General features: G+C 38.7%; 2 protein-coding genes and 1 long non-coding RNA gene across 6 annotated transcripts; 2 read left to right on the top strand and 1 right to left on the bottom strand.

Moving 5' to 3' along the window:
• Positions 1–297: 297 nt before the first annotated feature.
• On the top strand, positions 298–6,093 carry LOC119898981 (leucine-rich repeat LGI family member 2-like). Its single transcript, XM_038713338.1, has 8 exons — positions 298–476; positions 663–734; positions 962–1,033; positions 1,419–1,490; positions 1,626–1,697; positions 2,401–2,570; positions 3,297–3,461; positions 3,803–6,093. The coding sequence occupies exons 1-8, from the start codon at positions 298–300 to the stop codon at positions 4,636–4,638; spliced, it is 1,638 nt and encodes a 545-aa protein (XP_038569266.1). The 3' UTR covers positions 4,639–6,093.
• LOC119898984 lies at positions 2,312–7,843 on the bottom strand. Its single transcript, XR_005443671.1, has 2 exons — positions 7,721–7,843; positions 2,312–3,399 (listed from the first exon to the last, which is right to left on the bottom strand). It is a non-coding gene; the product is annotated as an uncharacterized LOC119898984 (long non-coding RNA).
• LOC119898980 (coiled-coil domain-containing protein 149-like) lies at positions 7,805–18,305 on the top strand. 4 transcript variants are annotated; one of them, XM_038713335.1, is made up of 13 exons: positions 7,805–7,996; positions 8,983–9,144; positions 9,274–9,312; positions 9,685–9,792; positions 10,048–10,164; positions 12,723–12,895; positions 13,175–13,247; positions 13,410–13,494; positions 13,645–13,792; positions 13,909–13,985; positions 14,107–14,142; positions 15,931–15,996; positions 16,095–18,305. In XM_038713335.1, exons 1-13 carry the CDS (start codon positions 7,946–7,948, stop codon positions 16,649–16,651), a joined length of 1,692 nt encoding a protein of 563 aa, XP_038569263.1. In that variant the 5' UTR covers positions 7,805–7,945; the 3' UTR covers positions 16,652–18,305. The 4 variants fall into 4 exon arrangements, with proteins under 4 accessions (XP_038569263.1, XP_038569265.1, XP_038569262.1 ...); XM_038713334.1 differs by having other exon boundaries at positions 7,871–8,213; XM_038713337.1 differs by lacking the exon at positions 14,107–14,142.
• The last annotated feature ends 634 nt before the right edge of the window (positions 18,306–18,939 follow it).

Raw genomic sequence — 18,939 nt, 5'->3', positions numbered from 1 at the left:
AACACTAGCCTAAATATGCTGTATATGTGCACACCACGTTATTATAGTCTTACTTACTCTATAGTCTATACTTTCTTACCAACAAATGACCACTGTGATCACTGACAAGTCGACGTTTTTGTTTTTTTCCTCACCGTCGGAAACCGAAGCAGCCTTCCGGGACGCAGCTGCAGCCGTATCAGCCTGTGTCAGGAGTTTCCACTGTAGTGCTGCATTTTGATGTCGCCCGGGCGAGTAAAAGCTGCTGCCAGCACCGACCACTGTCTCATATACCACCATTAATGTTCAAGAGGCAACATGACATCTACTAAGCAGTTGCTACTGGCTGGGTTTGCGCTTCTGTGTATGTATGGAGCAGTTGAATCTAAAAGGAATTTCAAATGTCCTTCAGGATGCTCCTGCTCCAAGGAGACGATCATCTGCGTCGGTACTTCACAGCAGATCCCACGGACTATACCGAATGAGATCAACTCACTGTGAGTAACTAATCTATTTCTTCCAACCAAAAGTGGATTATCTCTCTAATAAAGCATAACCCAAACAATGGGAGACATTTTAATTGCTGTTCTGTGCTGCCCCGCAGAGTTGGCACTTGGTGTGTCTGGTACAGGGTGTTGGCATGTCCCAACCCGAGTTTGATTTGTGTGTGTTTCTTCCAACAGGAGCATGGTAAATGGATCTATTTCAGAAATTACAGAGGGAATGTTTTCACTCATGCCCTCGCTCCAGCTGTTGTAAGTGCAATCTTGTCACGTGAAACCTGTCGTTGTTTAGTAGGCGATCTGCGATTGACAGGGCTTAGTTGTACATGCAACACACACAACAACAACAACAACAACAACAAAAAGTAGATAGGTGATCAAAAATTTAAACCTTTTCTGTCTATGATGGATATTTGGAATTAGTGTTGTCATTTGAAGCTTACTTAATTGTAAGGGTTTTTTTTTTTTTTCCTTTACAGACTTCTAAATGCAAATTCTTTGACCACAATCAAGGATGACGCTTTCTCTGGCCTTCCCCATCTAGAGTATTTGTGAGTAGAAGATATACTTTATTGTAGTAGCCTATTATTTGACCAACTGAGTATTAAATGGCATGTTTTTTTCTATACATTTGTTTTTTGCACAAGCACAGCATATTCACAATTAGCTTGAATATATCACATAATAATAATTAAGGACTGTATTACATCATGTTGTAACAACTGCAGATAATTCCCCCACCCTTTCAATCTATCCATCTCACTCTGCACAAACCTACAAACCCCCACCCCATCTATGGGGTCAAGAAATATTCCTAATAAACGTGTATCAACATCTACAAATCATGATTTAATACATGACATTATGTATGATATTATTCCATTTTCTTGTATTTTGCTTGATTGATTAACCTCTATTTTATGAATTTTTGAACAGATTCATTGAAGGGAACAAGATTGAAACAATCACCAAAAATGCCTTTCGTGGTCTGAGAGATCTGACTCATCTGTAAGTCAGCTGTCATTCTCTCTAACATCCACGCAACATCTGCAGCCCTTTCCCCTTATTATTACAGAGAAAATTTGATGTTAAAACAAAAAGAAGACTGACTGGTTCATGTTTCTCACTGTGTTTCGGGTTTAGATCACTTGCCAATAACAAAATGAGGTTTCTGCCAAGAGACCTGTTTTTTGACTTGGATTCATTGCTGGAACTGTGAGTAAGCAGTTGTGGTGTCAGCAGTGTGTGTGTGTGTGTGTGTGTGTGTGTGTGTGTGTGTGTGTGTGTGGTCTCTTCCCATGCTTTCCAAAGTGAAGCTGACTCAGGCTGTGTATTGTTTGGCAGCATGACACCCCACAAGTTGTGGTTAGCACAAATTTGAATATGACGTTTGTGTCTCTAAAGTGAATCATGGTTTTGGGGTGACTTTTATTCATTAAAATGATTGTTTTTATTATAATTTTAAAGAAATCTTGTTAACATATAGTTCTTACACCAATGCCAAAGTGCTTGTCGGTGAACAATACAGTATATGGGGAACAACTGTATGAACAAGCTTTAGCTGCATAAACATAAACTTAACTGCTTTAGCAGAGACTGCAGCTAAATAATACCTATTTCTCAGTTCAGAAATTCTGCACTGCTCCATTATCAAGCTATAACAGTTACTGTTTATTCTTACAAAGTAAACATTTTGAAGATGCAAGTTTTTTGTCCTGCAGCTTTAACAAATGAAGCCTTTTCACTATCAAGGTTTGAATTTTAATTTTATTTTGTCACTCACACCTTGGCTGAGTTATAGCACTGTCCCAAGCCATCTCCACCGTATCAATATAAAACATATTACATATTTTATTGTTCAGTAAATGTCTCCAAGCTGATTTTGCAGATACTGATGTTTCCCTCTGTCATACATTAGGGATCTGAGAGGCAACTCTTTCCAGTGCAATTGTGAGAACAAGTGGCTGATGATGTGGCTGAAAAACACAAATGCCACAGTATCAGATGTCTTCTGCGCAGGCCCCAGTGACATGAAGGGCAAGCGGCTCAATGACCTTCCTATTCCACCGGGCGAGTGCATCTCTACAGGTAAAATGATAAGTACACTATCAAAAGAAATTATGAATACTAACAAGCGCAGCTAAAAATGTCACATTAAAAAAGAAAGACAGAAAGAAAGAAGGAAAGCAATCAATAAAACCGTTCAACAGGACACTACCATGCACTATGCTGCACTCAAAAACAAACAGATTCCCTGCCTGCTAACATGTTTGCATCATGTGTACACGCACATTATGTATACCCACACATACACACACACACACACACACACCCACAAACATCAAGACTAAGAAACAAGAGGAGTCTACAGCTCAACAGTGGCTCTGTGAAGCTGTATTTACGCACACCGGTGCTTTGAGCTAAACCTAAATATATATGTTAACGTCAGCATGCTAACATGCTCACACAATAATCACATTAGTTTCATTTCTGTGCTTTTTTAAAAATGTCCTGGGTAGACGATTATTAATGCAAATGTGGACAGACAAAGCAATTTTAAACTGACATAAATACACTTCAAATCATTGCATAACACTGACTTAACATATGCACAAATTAAACTCAGTATGTTAGAAAGTATGCTGTATTAAACTCGAATATTAAACCCAAAATATGACAGCCATGACTCCATACGGTGTCATCCAGATGCTTTTGACAGCATGAAAAATGTGATTCAAGAGGTGAGGTTCTAAATGTCGACTCTTAAACTTTGTCAGCAGACTAGCAGTGTCTGTTTTTGTCTGCTTCTCACAGACTTTGTGCGTCATCAGTCCATTCCCATTCAGTCCATGTCAGCGGACATCTTCTCCTTCAAAGAAGACATCTACGTGGCGATGGCTGCCCCCAACTCCAACAGCTGTGTGGTCATGGAGTGGGATCACATTGAAATGAATTTCAGAAAATTTGACAACATAACAGGTCTGAAAACACACACCTGAAGTATTTTTTAAAGGATAAATCTGGTGATATTTTATATTTTTCTTAGAGTCAGAAAATCTCGTGAAAAAAACAAAACCAATAAACAAGTTTTGTCTGCATAGCCAAAGCTTGATACAGTTTATTTTCCTTTTCCATGTGAACCCCCCCACCCACACACACACACACGTTGATAATAACAAAAATTAGGAAAATTGTCTGCCTTATCTTTTAATGTTAATTATTTAGTTGCTATATTCAATTAAGTTGTTTTAGTGTCTATGGTCAACTTCAATGTCATTTTCTGTGATGTATTACCACTGACAACTTTTTTATCCTCTCAGGGAAGTCTGTTGTTGGATGCAAGTCGGTTCTGATCGACAACCATGTCTTGATCATTGTTACCCAGCTCTTTGGTGGCTCCCATATTTACAAGTTTGACGATCAGCAGAACAAGTTCACAAAATTTCAAACTATTGAGGTCTTCAACATCTCAAAGCCTAATGATATTGAGGTCTTCAAAATAAATGGTGATTGGTACTTTGTGATCGTGGACAGCTCCAAGTCAGGTTTGTCTACCCTGTACAAGTGGACCGACCAGCCAGACCGCAATGAAACTGGTTTCTACTCCTACCAGTTTCTCCATGAGTGGTTTCGTGATACAGATGCTGAGTTTGTTGAGGTTGAAGGGAAGTCCTACCTCATCTTAGCCAGTCGCTCTCAGTCACCTGTCATCTACCTGTGGAACAAGAGCACCCTGAAGTTTATACTCCATGGTGAAATCCCAAATGTTGACGACGTGGTTGCAGTCAAAGCATTCCGGGAGGCGGGGGAGTTGTATCTGGCCATGACCTGCTACATCGGTGATTCCAAAGTCCTAAAATGGACCAATAAGCAGTTCACTGAGGTACAGGCTCTGCCTTCTCGAGGAGCGATGATCCTCCAACCTTTCACCTTCACAGACAGGCACTACCTTGCTCTTGGCAGCGATTATTCTTTCACACAAATCTACCTCTGGGATGTGGAGACCAAAACGTTTCACAAGTTCAAGGACATTTATGTGCAGTCACCCCGGTCATTTATAGCCGTGACCACTGACCGGAGGAATTTCATCTTCTCCTCCAGCCTCAAGGGCAAATCGATGGTTTTTGAGCATATTATTGTAGATTTAAGCTTATAAGGCCTACCAAAATAATGACTAACCACAGTTTGAGTTGGTCACTTATCAATATTGCCTGTTTGCTACAAAGGAGTCTTAAATGCTGTATATCTTCCTTATGCAACTACATATATCTTATCTCTATCTCAGTTTGAGACAAACATCTTTGGCAAGTTTCTGCGACTCACATGCATTTCTAGCTGTTATGGAGGTCTGATTGTAAAATGCTGTAAACAGCATGAAGATAATTTTATAGCATACTAGATATTATCTTAAAAGGTGTTGGCTTTTATTATAACTGTGTCAAGCAAACAATGGCTGAGCCAAGGGGTGTCCATTCTGGCCAAAGCTACCATAGACTGCAACCTGGCCACACCACACACATAGTAAGAAACCTATCCATCAAGGGTTATATAAAATGTGAAGACCGTTTTATATGATTCCTAACAGTGCACCTGTAAACTTGGCGGTCATTTAGCAGTCACTGTTGCCTAAATGAGTGAAAGAAAAAGTGAGAAACCTCAACATGAACAAAGTGCTGATTTTTGTGCCATCTCAAAGTGAACTAAAAATGTTTATAGCTCTTTGGAAGGGCAACACTTGAGCAAGATGAGATAGTCAGATAAAAATAGCGATGACACTTTCAGACAGTCTCTCCTGGAAGGTATAGGAATATGGTGTTGCTCTTGGTTAAACACACACGGAAAAGTAATTGTGTGACAAATGAAAAAGAGAACTCTAACCCTTTCTCACTTCCTCACACCTGGCCAAATGGCTTGTGAAGTAGGTGTGCTTGTTGGACTGTCGGTTTCAGAAATGTTGATGTCGTCTCATCCCAGTAACTGTCGTGGCTGATGATTAAAATGTGCATGAAACAGAGATTTTCTTCCAATTCTGTTTACCAAATAAAATCAGAATGTATTAACTAAATATTATGTGCCTGATTAGTGGCAAAACAAACTATTAAGTCCTGATGCCTATGCAAAATATATAATACTGAATGTTGCTCTGAATTACAATCACAAGGTTAATTGTGTGCTGCTATATGACTTGAAATGATGTTTACATGGTCCTAAAACACAAACGTGTGCTCTTTTCTTTACTGATCTTTTGATATTTCTCATGTATTGTACAGATTTAAATTACTGTCTGTAATCTGTTTGGCTTGGAATATACATCTTTTTCACATAAAAAAACAACGGCATGATGTGAAAATTAGTTCATAGTCTTTATAGACTTATAGACTTATAAACAGCTGAAAGTCACAACATGTTAACAAGATCTAGCATAAGCAATACATTCTTTGTTAGCATTTCAAATTTATTACATTGCTGTTCTATGTCCTACCAAGCAATATGTATCTTTTCCACTCTACTACCCTAAACTAATGATTAACAGCTCATATTTTACACAACGCTACGTCGACAACCTTAAGAATGAGTTTGTGTAAATGCATTAAAAACATTTAACCACGTGTATTGTTTTGATCTGTTTTTCCCTCTGTCCTCTATTCCTGGCAGCTGCACAGACTGAGAAATGTGGCCATAAAGCAAAGACAAAGTGCCTCAGACAGCATGTTTAAAATTGATAGTGCTGTCAGCATCTGGCCTCTGAGCCAGCATTTCTACAACAGAGGACAAATGACAAATATTATATATATGATTTAAGAGAGAATTTAAGAGGGATGGGTGTGTGTTTAAATGGTCCGTTAAAATTTGCCAAAAATATATGTATTTATGTATGTTGTTATTCAGTCCGCCAGAGGCCATGTCTTCTTTAAAATCACATGGCCTCTGTAAGGGGCTTCATTAATTTTAAGACAGAGTCAGACAGACAAAGAGACGTCATCATCTGTTATTATTGTCATTATGTGTATGATTAATGCCACAGTATAAAAGCCTTCCGTCACGTCTGTGCAAAACACGGCTGCCAAGTAGCCTACATACATTTTCTGTCCTTTCTGTACTATCAAGAGTAGCAGTTATTGGAACAGTCTGCACATTCTTAGAAAACATTTCATGCACAAACAAGGTTATTGTATTCCCTGTCAAAAAGGAATGTAGGGAAATAGCTAAATGTTGCAACCTGGTGTTTCCTCTTGAGCACACTATAAGACGACAGCTTTTTCTGAATTTCAGTGTAAAATTTATACAGTGGCACCCAGTGTAACACTTAATGCTCCAACATGCATATGCTTTTGCACAGTCTATTTTAAATGGTCACATTAGGCATAAGCATGCTGCTGATTTGATTTTTATGTTAGCAACTTTGAAACCTTCAAACATGAGGAACCTCTGTCCTCACCCCGATCACCTCTGTCACAAAATAAGATCAAGGGCCAAATGGCTACTGTGAAATCACTAAACCAGTTGTATTGATTTTCAGGTGTTCATTATTGCAGTTTCATTCATTTATTTAACATCTGATTTGAGTAGGAGAGTCAGTTAAGACCCCGGCCAGCCTATGGTACACCTGTGCAATACCCATGCTGTCTGATTGGCATCTTGATATGCCACACCTGTGAGGTGGATTATCTCGGCAAAGGAGAAGAGCTCACTAACACAGATTTTGACAGATTTGTGAACAATATTTGAGAGAAATAGGCCTTTTGTGTACACAGAGAAAGTCTTAGATCTATGAGTTCAGCTCATGATGAATGGGAGCAAAAACAAAAGTGTTGCGTTTATAATTTTGTTAAGTGTAATTACAACTGGCCATTTTAGAGGAAAGGGGAAATAAATTACACTCTATTATTATTTATATTTTGTAAATAGTTTCCTTACTGGTAAAATGTTAAATTCTTAAATTCATCCTGCACCATGCGAAATTGTTTTGAAATTGTAGGTCTATATAATTTTTCTATTTATATCACTTCCTATGTTTCATAAAGGGAACTACAAACTGCATCACATCTGCATCAAAGTAGTATTTAAAAAAAAAAAAAAACTTAATATAATTTATATCTCTCTTTCTCCAATATGCCCAATTGTTATTTTGGTTTTTAAGAAATACGGTTGTACTTAGCACATGATTCATACAAGCAAATTACACCTTTTTATGAAGTGTTCTATAATTTATTTTTGCACAATGCAGGTCTGCTTACCATTCAGAGATACACAGTTTTCCGAGGGTTGAAAAAGGCGTCGTGACGCTTCTCTGACGTCGGGACCGACGGAAGTGATGCAGACCGTGTTTCCTCGATCAGCTAATCCGATTTGACCATGCAGAATGTCTGTGCATCTGATGATCAGGTCCAACATGGGGATGCGTATTTGAAAAACCCATCTTGCATCATTTTTAACCTTTTTCTCCTGCCGCGCGGAGAGAGATGGATCCGTCCAGGAGGAGCGAGAGTGACTGGCAGGGGCTGGTCAACGAGGTGAAACTGTAAAAGACGCGGAGAGGAGACGAGCGTGAAAATAATACCTTAACTCAGCTGGTGGTGTGCACCACCAAACTATCACATTAGCAGCAAATCGGTGCCTAAATTCTGTGTGTCTGGAGCAGTTATTGGAACTCAGTTAAATCAGATGTGGTTTAGATTAAACCGAGTGAACAGGATTAGCTTTGGTTTCTCTCAGCATGTAGAAGAGGAAGTAGGTGTTTCTCTCTCTCTCTCTCTTTTTTTCTCCCCCCTTGTACCTGCAGATCCAGGTGCCATAAACTGATGACATAAAATACTATGCAACACACTGCAGGACTTTTTAATGATAATCTCTCACAATCATTACACTTAAAATGATGTGTTTATGATCACCTTCATGTCTGTATTTTACACACATCCAGTAGCAATGTAGTAAAAGTAAATATCACTGTGTATTGTATGCTTTGTTCATGATTTACATGGCTGCTCCGTTCTATTCTTTTATATTGTGAAGAATGATACAAAATTTGATGTTGTCAAAATTATAAGCCATTTTTCTACCAGAATAAATCTAAAATACCACTTCAACAATTAAGTGCCTTAACCGATTAGTCAGTCAACAGAAAATGTATTGACAACAGCCCTGATAATTGATTAATCCTTTAATTCATTTATCCAGCACAAATGCCACACGTTCACTTGTTTCAGCTTCTCATATGTGAGGATCTGCTGCTTTTCTCAGTTTTATATGATTGCAACTGAAACATCTCTCATAGGCTCTGGGAAATTTTGTTCATGTTAGAATTGTGTCAAAAACATAATTGACAGATAAATGGATAATGAGAAGAATCATTAGCTGCAGGCCACACGCGGCTTCGTTTTGTCTTCGTTGATAAACAGTTAAAATAAGGCAATGACACTGCCTACTAGCATCATTCAATATAATAACAATGCCGTTAACTGGTTTCTCTTTCTTATAAAACATTTTTTCTTACATGCAGTTCCTAGTTTGTAAGCGGAAGTTAGAGAGTAAGAAAGAAGCTCTCCTGATTCTGTCTAAAGAGCTGGACACCTGCCAGCAGGAGAGGGATCAGTACAAACTGATGGCCAACCAGCTCCGTGAGCGACACCAAGGACTCAAGAAGAAATACAGTGAACTCATTGTAAGCCATCTCCGTGCCTGCTGAACTAGTACAGTCCTAAAGATGCATCAGGATACAACAGGCAGCAAAATGGAGAATAAAAATTTTCCATGTTACATTTAATGTTTTCGTTGTGTTTATAACTCATAGGATGGAGATCCCGCTCTGCCTCCTGAGAAGAGGAACCAAGTAAGTGGATTTTTACCCCGCAGATGTTTAAAAAATATATCGAAAAAGCTACTTAAAATTGCATTTGGCAGCTTTGTATATAGGCCACAAATGGCTAGAAGTAAGTGTGTTTATGGACAAAGCTGTGTCTTTAAGCTGTATGTTAAAATATTCCCAGGGGATGTAAATCACAGCATTCAACCCAGGTGAGTCCAGCTGTCTGTGGGTGAACCAACTATACTTCGTACACTGTTTATATATTATACAACAGCTTTATCAATCACTACCAGTGGATGGAGAACTTTGTTTTGCACAGCTTTAAATGTCAATTTTTGATCCTCCAGCTGAATTAAGCTTGTGCCATATCGTGACCTCAGCCTTGTGTCTTATCAGGTGAATTTAGCCCAGCTACTTAGAGACTCCAGAGAAAGAACCAGTCAACTTTCTGAGGAGGTGAAGGAGCTGAAACAACGACTGGTGGAAGCCCAAGGTGATAACAAGGTACCATGTCATACTGTGAACTATAATTAAAGCTGCAACAAAATGTAATGATTTAATTATTATAAATATACTAGAATGTATCCCCAACATGTCTGGTATTTGCCAGTTATGAATCAATGTATCTAAATTAAGTGAGTAGCGTTCAATTGAATGCAAAAAAGAAAAGAAAGAGATAAAATAAAGCCGAATCACACGTTGTAACAATTGCAGAAAAAAATGGAAAATCTATCTCTAAGTCTATCTCTGTCCCAACAGCTTCTACGAATGACCATCACCAAACAGAGGCTGGGAGACGAGGAGGTTGGCGCTCGGCACTTTCCTGCTCATGAACGAGAGGATCTGGTCAGACAGTTAGAAAGAGCTCGGGAACAGGTGAAGACAGGGTCTCTCTGCCTGCTGCTTGGGTTTCTGTCTTTTTAAAACATTCAGGCTATTCGGGGGATTTTTTAGTTATTGGCTTGTAGTTGACAATGTTGTGACATTTAACACCCTCAGATCCTTTACTTACGTAAAAGTACTAATACCACTGTAAAAATACTCCATTACATATGGAAGCCCTGGACAGAAAATGTTCAGTGATAAACGTATAGAAGTATATTGAGGAAAATGTATTTAAACTATTCAATGCAGTAAAAAGTCAATCCTTACATTTGAGAAGCATGACATGTTTGTCATTTGTGAACAAAAAGTAACCTAAATGAATTTTAAAATACAAACCCGATTCCAAAAAAGTTGGGACACTGTACAAATTGTGAGTAAAAAAGGAATGGAATAATTTACAAATCTCATAAACTTATATTTTATTCACAATAGAATATAGATAACATATCAAATGTTGAAAGTGAGACATTTTGAAATGTCATGCCAAATATTGGCTCATTTTGGATTTCATGAGAGCTACACATTCCAAAAAAGTTGGTACAAGTAGCAATAAGAGGCCGGAAAAGTTAAAATTACATATAAGGAACAGCTGGAGGACCAATTTGCAACTCATTAGGTCAATTGGCAACATGATTGGGTATAAAAAGAGCCTCTCAGAGTGGCAGTGTCTCTCAGAAGTCAAGATGGGCAGAGGATCACCAATTCCCCCAATGCTGCGGCAAAAAATAGTGGAGCAATGAAAGGAGTTTCTCAGAGAAAATTGCAAAGAGTTTGAAGTTATCATCATCTACAGTGCATAATATCATCCAAAGATTCAGAGAATCTGGAACAATCTCTGTGCGTAAGGGTCAAGGCCGGAAAACCATACTGGATGCCCTTGATCTTCGGGCCCTTAGACGGCACTGCATCACATACAGGAATGCTACTGTAATGGAAATCACATAATGGGCTAAGGAATACTTCCAGAAAACATTGTCGGTGAACACAATCCACCGTGCCGTTGCCGGCTAAAACTCTATAGGTCAAAAAATAAGCCATATCTAAACAGGATCCAGAAGCGCAGGCGTTTTCTCTGGGCCAAGGCTAATTTAAAATGGACTGTGGCAAAGTGGAAAACTGTTCTGTTCTGTTTTGGAAAACTGGGACGCCATGTTATCCACACTAAAGAGGACAAGGGCAACCCAAGTTGTTATCAGCGCTCAGTTCAGAAGCCTGCATCTCTGATGGTATGGGGTTGCATGAGTGCGTGTGGCGTGGGCATCTTACACATCTGGAATGGCACCATCAATGCTGAAAGGTATATCCAAATTCTAGAACAGCATATGCTCCCATCCAGACGTCGTCTCTTTCAGGGAAGACCTTGCATTTTCCAACATGACAATGCCAGACTACATACTGCATCAATTACAACATCATGGCTGAGTAGAAGAAGAATTCGGGTACTGAAATGGCCAGCCTGCAGTCCAGATCTTTCACCCATGGCGCATCATAAAGAGGAAGATGCGACAAAGAAGACCTAAGACAGTTGAGCAACTAGAAGCCTGTATTAGACAAGAATGGGACAACATTCCTATTCCTAAACTTGAGCAACTTGTCTCCTCAGTCCCCAGACGTTTACATAATGTTATAAAAAGAAGGGGGGATGCCACACAGTGGTAAACATGGCCTTGTCCCAACTTTTTTGAGATGTGTTGATGCCATGAAATTTGGAGTCAACTTATTTTTCCCTTTTTAAAATGATAGATTTTCTCAGTTTCAACATTTGATATGTCATCTATGTTGTATTCTGAATAAAATATTTAAATTTGAAACTTCCACATCATTGCATTCAGTTTTTATTCACAATTTGTACAGTGTCCAAACTTTTTTGGAATCGGGTTTCTAGTTTCTACTCGTATATACTGTTTGTTGTTTTAATCTATAAACTCTTCACACGTTTTTCATTTTTAAGCTTAAGTAACTAAAGCTGTGAAATAAGTGTTTATTATTTACGTCTGAAATGTAGTGGAGCAGAAGTATAGTGTATAAGTGGCATGAAAATACTCAAGTAAAGTACAAGTACCACAAACTTACTCACAAACAAATCTTATTAAATGTATAGTTAGCATTGGTGACATGAGAGATGTGTTTTATTCTTGCTGAGCAGCTCAATGGGCTTTATGAGTCAGCAAACCTCCCTCTATTGCAGCTTTTAATACAACAGATAGGTTGTTGTTGTTTTTTTTACATTACTTCGTAATGTGAATTATTTTTATTATGTTTTCCATTATTTCAATTTCAGTTTCATTTCAGGCAGAATTTTCAACAACTCTAGGAGTACAGGAGGCTCTCTCAGAGGAACAGGGGCACAACTATATATTTATGACTATATTAATAAAAAGATATTAAGGTTTATAGCAGTGACAAATCACAAGATATGATAATAAGGGAGTTAAGGTGTGCAAAATATCTGGATATTCTAATTATAAGCAAGAAAAAACTGCTGTATTAGTAGATGAAGTCACAGTTGATGTACTTGTTGAAGCACAGTGTGTTTTTTGTTACTGTAGAACGAGGTTCTGGAGCACAGCGTGAAGTCGCTCACAGACGAGCTTCAGGACGTACGAGCAGAGCGTGACGTGTTTCAGCAGAAGGCTCATCGTCTCAATGTGGAAATGAACCACATCGTGGGCAACGATGACATGCGGATTTTAGACATAGATGCACTCTGCATGGAAAACAGGTTTGTTCCCCTTTTAAAATATATACATTTAACGCTGCCTCGCTGTTAAATATAAGAGTATCTGCAGCAATGACTGCAGTTACAGGATCAATCTCTGTGTTTTGAATGAGTCTGTTCAACAAATAAAGTATATAAAGTGTATATTTCTATCAGACAATATATTTATGGGGACTTCAACATAATGATATTTGGATTTTACTTTTACTGTCTTAACTGTGAAGGCTTATTTCAATGTAAACAGACTGACGATAGAACTAATTAAGTTTAATAATCTTTCAGGTATTTGCATGAACGGTTCAGTCAACTTCAAGAAGAAGTCAACTTGCTCAAAACAAATCTGATGAAGTACAAGGTAGCTATATTTGTGTGGTTATTTTCATTTGTTTAATATTGAATTCCTACATTTCTATATGAAATATTTTTATAGTTTCTCAATTCCATTTAAACAGACACTATTTTTGTGGATTTATTGAAAAACCTCTCATGCTCAATAATGCTTTTCACCGATTTTCAGAGTGCCCTGGACTGTAGGAAAAACTCTAAAATCTGTGGGAAAGCCAACAGTAGTGCACTGACTGGGGTACTCTCTGCTAAACAAGGTCAGAAGGATCGTGTATGTACAATGTCACAAAATACCATGCAAACATTCACACAAGTGGTGAAGAAAAAGCATTTTTCTAAACTCTTATTTGCAAGACAGCATATGGTGTCTGTACTTAAACAAAGTGTGTGTGTGTGTGTGCGTGCAGTAAAGGAGTTGTTACTGTCTGAGGACAACGGTTGCACTTTGCCGGTGACGCCTCAATCCATCTCAGACCTCAAGTCTCTGGCCACGGCATTACTGGAAACGATCCACGAGAAGAACATGGTGATTCAGCACCAACGCCAAATCAACAAGTAATCCATCTCATACTTCACACTCTCTCTCTGTACACTCTTTCTAGACTCTAATGTCACATAACTTTCTGGACATAACGTGTGCTTGTCATTGTTTTTGTGTCTTTTGCCATTAGGATTCTTGGAAATCGAGTAGCAGAGCTGGAGAAGAAACTAAAAACATTAGAAATGTCTGGATTATGGAGCCTGCCAGGTGAACATACCTTAATATACTGAGACTGTTGTGTTTTTTTTAACCTGTATTCTACATACTGTTTACAACAATTTACATTTCTCATCGTTTCTTCTGTCCTTCTGCTTCTTGCTACCTGGAGGCCTTACTTATAATGTGTCTCTGGGAATATATGGAAGTATGTTCCTCTCATAACTGTCATCTGTTTTTTAACCTTTTAACTTCATCTTCTTCCATTACTTTTCATACAGTGAGGAAAATAAGTATTTGAACACCCTGCTATTTTGCAAGTTCTCCCACTTAGAAATCATGGAGGGGTCTGAAATTGTTATCGTAGGTGCATGTCCACTGTGAGAGACATAATCTAAAAAAAAAAATCCAGAAATCACAATGTATGATTTTTTAACTATTTATTTGTATGATACAGCTGCAAATAAGTATTTGAACACCTGAGAAAATCAATGTTAATATTTGGTACAGTAGCCTTTGTTTGCAATTACAGAGGTCAAACGTTTCCTGTAGTTTTTCACCAGGTTTGCACACACTGCAGGAGGGATTTTGGCCCACTCCTCCACACAGATCTTCTCTAGATCAGTCAGGTTTCTGGGCTGTCGCTGAGAAACACGGAGTTTGAGCTCCCTCCAAAGATTCTCTATTGGGTTTAGGTCTGGAGACTGGCTGGCCACGCCAGAACCTTGATATGCTTCTTACAGAGCCACTCCTTGGTTATCCTGGCTGTGTGCTTCGGGTCATTGTCATGTTGGAAGACCCAGCCTCGACCCATCTTCAATGCTCTAACTGAGGGAAGGAGGTTGTTCCCCAAAATCTCGCAATACATGTCCCCGGTCATCCTCTCCTTAATACAGTGCAGTCGCCCTGTCCCATGTGCAGAAACACACCCCCAAAGCATGATGCTACCACCCCCATGCTTCACAGTAGGGATGGTGTTCTTGGGATGGTACTCATCATTCTTCTTCCTCCAAACACGGTTAGTGGAATTATGACCAAAAACTTCTATTCTGGTCTCATCTGACCACATGACTTTCTCCCATGACTCCTCTGGATCATCCAAAAGGTCATTGGCCAAACTGAAAACGGGCCTTGACATGTGCTGGTTTAAGCAGGGGAACCTTCCGTGCCATGCATGATTTCAAACCATGACGTCTTAGTGTATTACCAACAGTAACCTTGGAAACGGTGGTCCCAGCTCTTGTCAGGTCATTGACCAGCTCCTCCCGTGTAGTTCTGGGCTGATTTCTCACCTTTCTTAGGATCATTGAGACCCCACGAGGTGAGATCTTGCATGGAGCCCCAGTCCGAGGGAGATTGACAGTCATGTTTAGCTTCTTCCATTTTCTAATGATTGCTCCAACAGTGGACCTTTTTTCACCAAGCTGCTTGGCAATTTCCCCGTAGCCCTTTCCAGCCTTGTGGAGGTGTACAATTTTGTCTCTAGTGTCTTTGGACAGCTCTTTGGTCTCGGCCATGTTAGTAGTTGGATTCTTACTGATTGTATGGGGTGGACAGGTGTCTTTATGCAGCCAACGACCTCAAACAGGTGCATCTAATTTAGGATAATAAATGGAGTGGAGGTGGACATTTTGAAGGCAGACTAACAGGTCTTTGAGAGTCAGAATTCTAGCTGATAGACAGGTGTTCAAATACTTATTTGCAGCTGTATCATGCAAATAAATAGTTAAAAAATCATACATTGTGATTTCTGGATTTTCTTTTTTAGATTATGTCTCTCACAGTGGACATGCACCTACGATGACAATTTCAGACCCCTCCATGATTTCTAAGTGGGAGAACTTGCAAAATAGCAGGGTGTTCAAATACTTATTTTCCTCACTGTATCTGCCCAAATCACATTTATTCATATTTATCCAATCTAACAGACATACAGATGAATACATTTCTAACGCTTTGAAAAAGTCTAACTTTGACTAATGTTTTGTCATAATAGGAGGAAAAGACACCATCATCCTGAATCCTCAGCAGGCTGAGTCAGCACAGTCTCCTGGTCAGGAAGGTGAATATTCAATGTGACTATACTTATGTGAACGCACGCCATCTGTCGTCTCTCTGTGTGTTGGTGAGATTATTTTCCTAAATTGTCTATTCTTACAGGTGATGAAGGGTCAGAAGAGATAGCTGTTGATCAGCAGAGCTCCGCAGAAGTCCAAAACCAAGAGAGTGGAAAACCAGCGCAAGATGTACTCCAAGATGAGGAACAGCCGCCATCCAGCGAGGAGACGTGCCAGCAGCGCCCCTCATACCAGTCAGCTGAGGAAGAGCCAGAAACACCAGCGAGTGACGAGTGTGATGACAGCGGTCACCCGCAGATCACAATTGATTTAACAGCTTTAACGAGTCACCTGTCAGGAGAGGAGGAGTGTCGGAGTGGTTCCCCTCCCACAGTGACAGATGTGAGCACACACCACTTGCGGCAAACTTTAGAGAACCCTGACCCCACAGGAGGAGGAGAGGCAGAGTTCGATGAATGCACTGAAGGGGTCGAAACTGTTGAAACTAAGTGTATTCTAACAGAGGAAAACATCAATAATGTTATATCCACTGCGGCCGCCGCGAGCTCGGCTGGAGAGCAGGAGGACATCCAGTCAAACCATGGGGAGACAAAGCTTTCAGATGAGACAGACGTTTGTGTTACTCAGGATATAGGGTAGAAAATATAAGGATGAATGATGCATTTATAACACGATGCTACTTTATTCACCTTTATGAATAATGACACTATTGAGCTGTTATGATTGACAGATGCTGTATTGTAATAACCACTACATTTTGATTGATTTTTATTTTGATAATGGAGGCCTACATCTGTTACTTAGCATCAGTTATTGGGACGCTACATGGAGGGCTTCCTCATTAATATACACCTGTCAACTGTCAGTAGCTGATTATAGCAGCTAGTAGCTTTCGTTTGATCCATTGAGAGTGTTACTGTCGTCCCACCTTTTAAACTGATAAATTACATTACGTGTCCCAAATTTTGTGGACGAGCATTAGTTAGTCTGGGCAAGATGACCTGTCAGTGTTCCAATATGTCCAAAAGGCTGAAGTCAAAACTCTGTGCAGGTCGGTCAAGTTCTTCAACACCAACCTGGGAAAACCATTTCTCGCTTTGCAACATTGTCATGTTGAAACAGAAAAAGAGGTTATGCCCAAACTGTCTGCAAAAAAGTTGGAAGCGATACATTGTCTGTTTATCAGAGGTGGAGAGGAGGGCTGTAACTAACCGCTGTTTTCATTGTCTATTAATCTGTCCATAATTTTATCAATACATGGATTAGTTGTTTGTTTACTGTTATAGGAGTAAAGAAACCAGAAAATATTCACATTTAAGAAGCTGGAATCAGAGAAGTTTTACTTCTTAAAAATGATTGATACCCATTAATCCATTATCAAAATAGTTGGTAGTAATTAATCGATTAATCGTTGCAGCTCTAGTGGAGAGGGAAGAAATTGTGATTTTATGGTGATAAAATCTGACTGAGACAGGATTTGAACTCACCAGTGAAGGTAATTTACACATTTCTGCTGCAAGACACTGATTCAGTTTTTGTTTCACATAGAAATGAGCTCAAAATGAAGTGGGACAGCGTGCAGTTGCTGTCAGTTGACCATAAAATCAAGAATGTGGTGTAGCTTAGAAATGAATTGTCAGAAACTCCTCTATCTTTCTACCTCTGTCCACGTGTCCGTATTAACTGAAGGATTCCAATATTTTATTGATCACTACATTGATAATAGACATCCAACTGCTACTTTATTTTGTTTCTTCAAACCTAATACAAATATTACCAAACAGTTTTATTTCTATTATTGTCTTTTTGATTTACTATATTGTGGGATGTTTACTCCCTCTGCCCCCTCCCCCTTTTGTGCTAGCAGGTTCTGTCTAGAAGCTACAGTTATTCTGTTTTAAAACTAAATGTCCTTACACAAATTATATTTTAATCACGCAAACTCAATATTATCAAGGCTGTATAAAATGCTGCATGACAATTAAAGATAATTGCATTGTATTTTATTATCCATGCTTTTAGTTTACAATAATTTGTCAGTTGGCATTGAAACATTGACAGAACTTAATCGTCTGAAACACAACAAAGCCACAGCATCTAGATTACCAGCACCGATGTCTATATTATGTTTTTATTTTTGTGGTGAAAAATATTAACTCACCAGATAGAAATGACATAGGATATGTATGTATATGTATGTATGTATTGAAATGTGCAAAATGGATTTATTTCTGCAAAATCATTTATCTACTGTATTTTAACATTCATTTTAAATATAGAATCCAAAATGAGATGAACCATTTGATACTGTATATTGTGACATGCTGCCCTGGATGTAAAGATTTAAACTGTATGTAATGCAGGCTAACATGTTCTCAAATGACAATGCTTATATGCTGATGCATGCAGGTGTAACGCTTATCTTGTTCACCATCTTAGTTTGGCACGTTAGCATGCTACCATTTATGCTACCTAAATACAAAGTAGCCTACAGCTCAGTAAGATGCAATTTCGTTGCAAGTATATGGTCATAAAACTAAGTATTGGACAAATTGAAAATTTGACTTGATGGTGCTATAGGAAAAGTTAGAGGATCACCAAAGTCTGTGGAATAAATTTACTAGGAACAGTGAATGTCTACCAAATTTCATGGCAGTCCATACAGGAGTAGGGCTGGACAATAAAACAATAATTACCGCGATATAAATTTTTTTCAATAACAATATAACAAATGTTTAAAAAATATTCAATAAACATTGTTTATTTTGTTGAGGACATAGGACTGAAAAAGCTTTTACTTACTTTTACATAATGCATATTTGTTGGTAAAGATTTTATGATAATTGTTTTGAATGTTCTACCTCAGATTTGTGAAGTGATTCACTGTTTGGCATCAAGTGTTGACCATAAAAAAGAGTTTAAACCCC

This window comes from Micropterus salmoides, unplaced genomic scaffold (genome assembly GCF_014851395.1).
Source record: "Micropterus salmoides isolate LMB-PRFRI ecotype aquatic unplaced genomic scaffold, ASM1485139v1 Ms_hic_scaffold_12, whole genome shotgun sequence".
NCBI lineage: Eukaryota > Metazoa > Chordata > Actinopteri > Centrarchiformes > Centrarchidae > Micropterus > Micropterus salmoides.
This window is presented reverse-complemented; position numbering and strand designations above follow the sequence as displayed.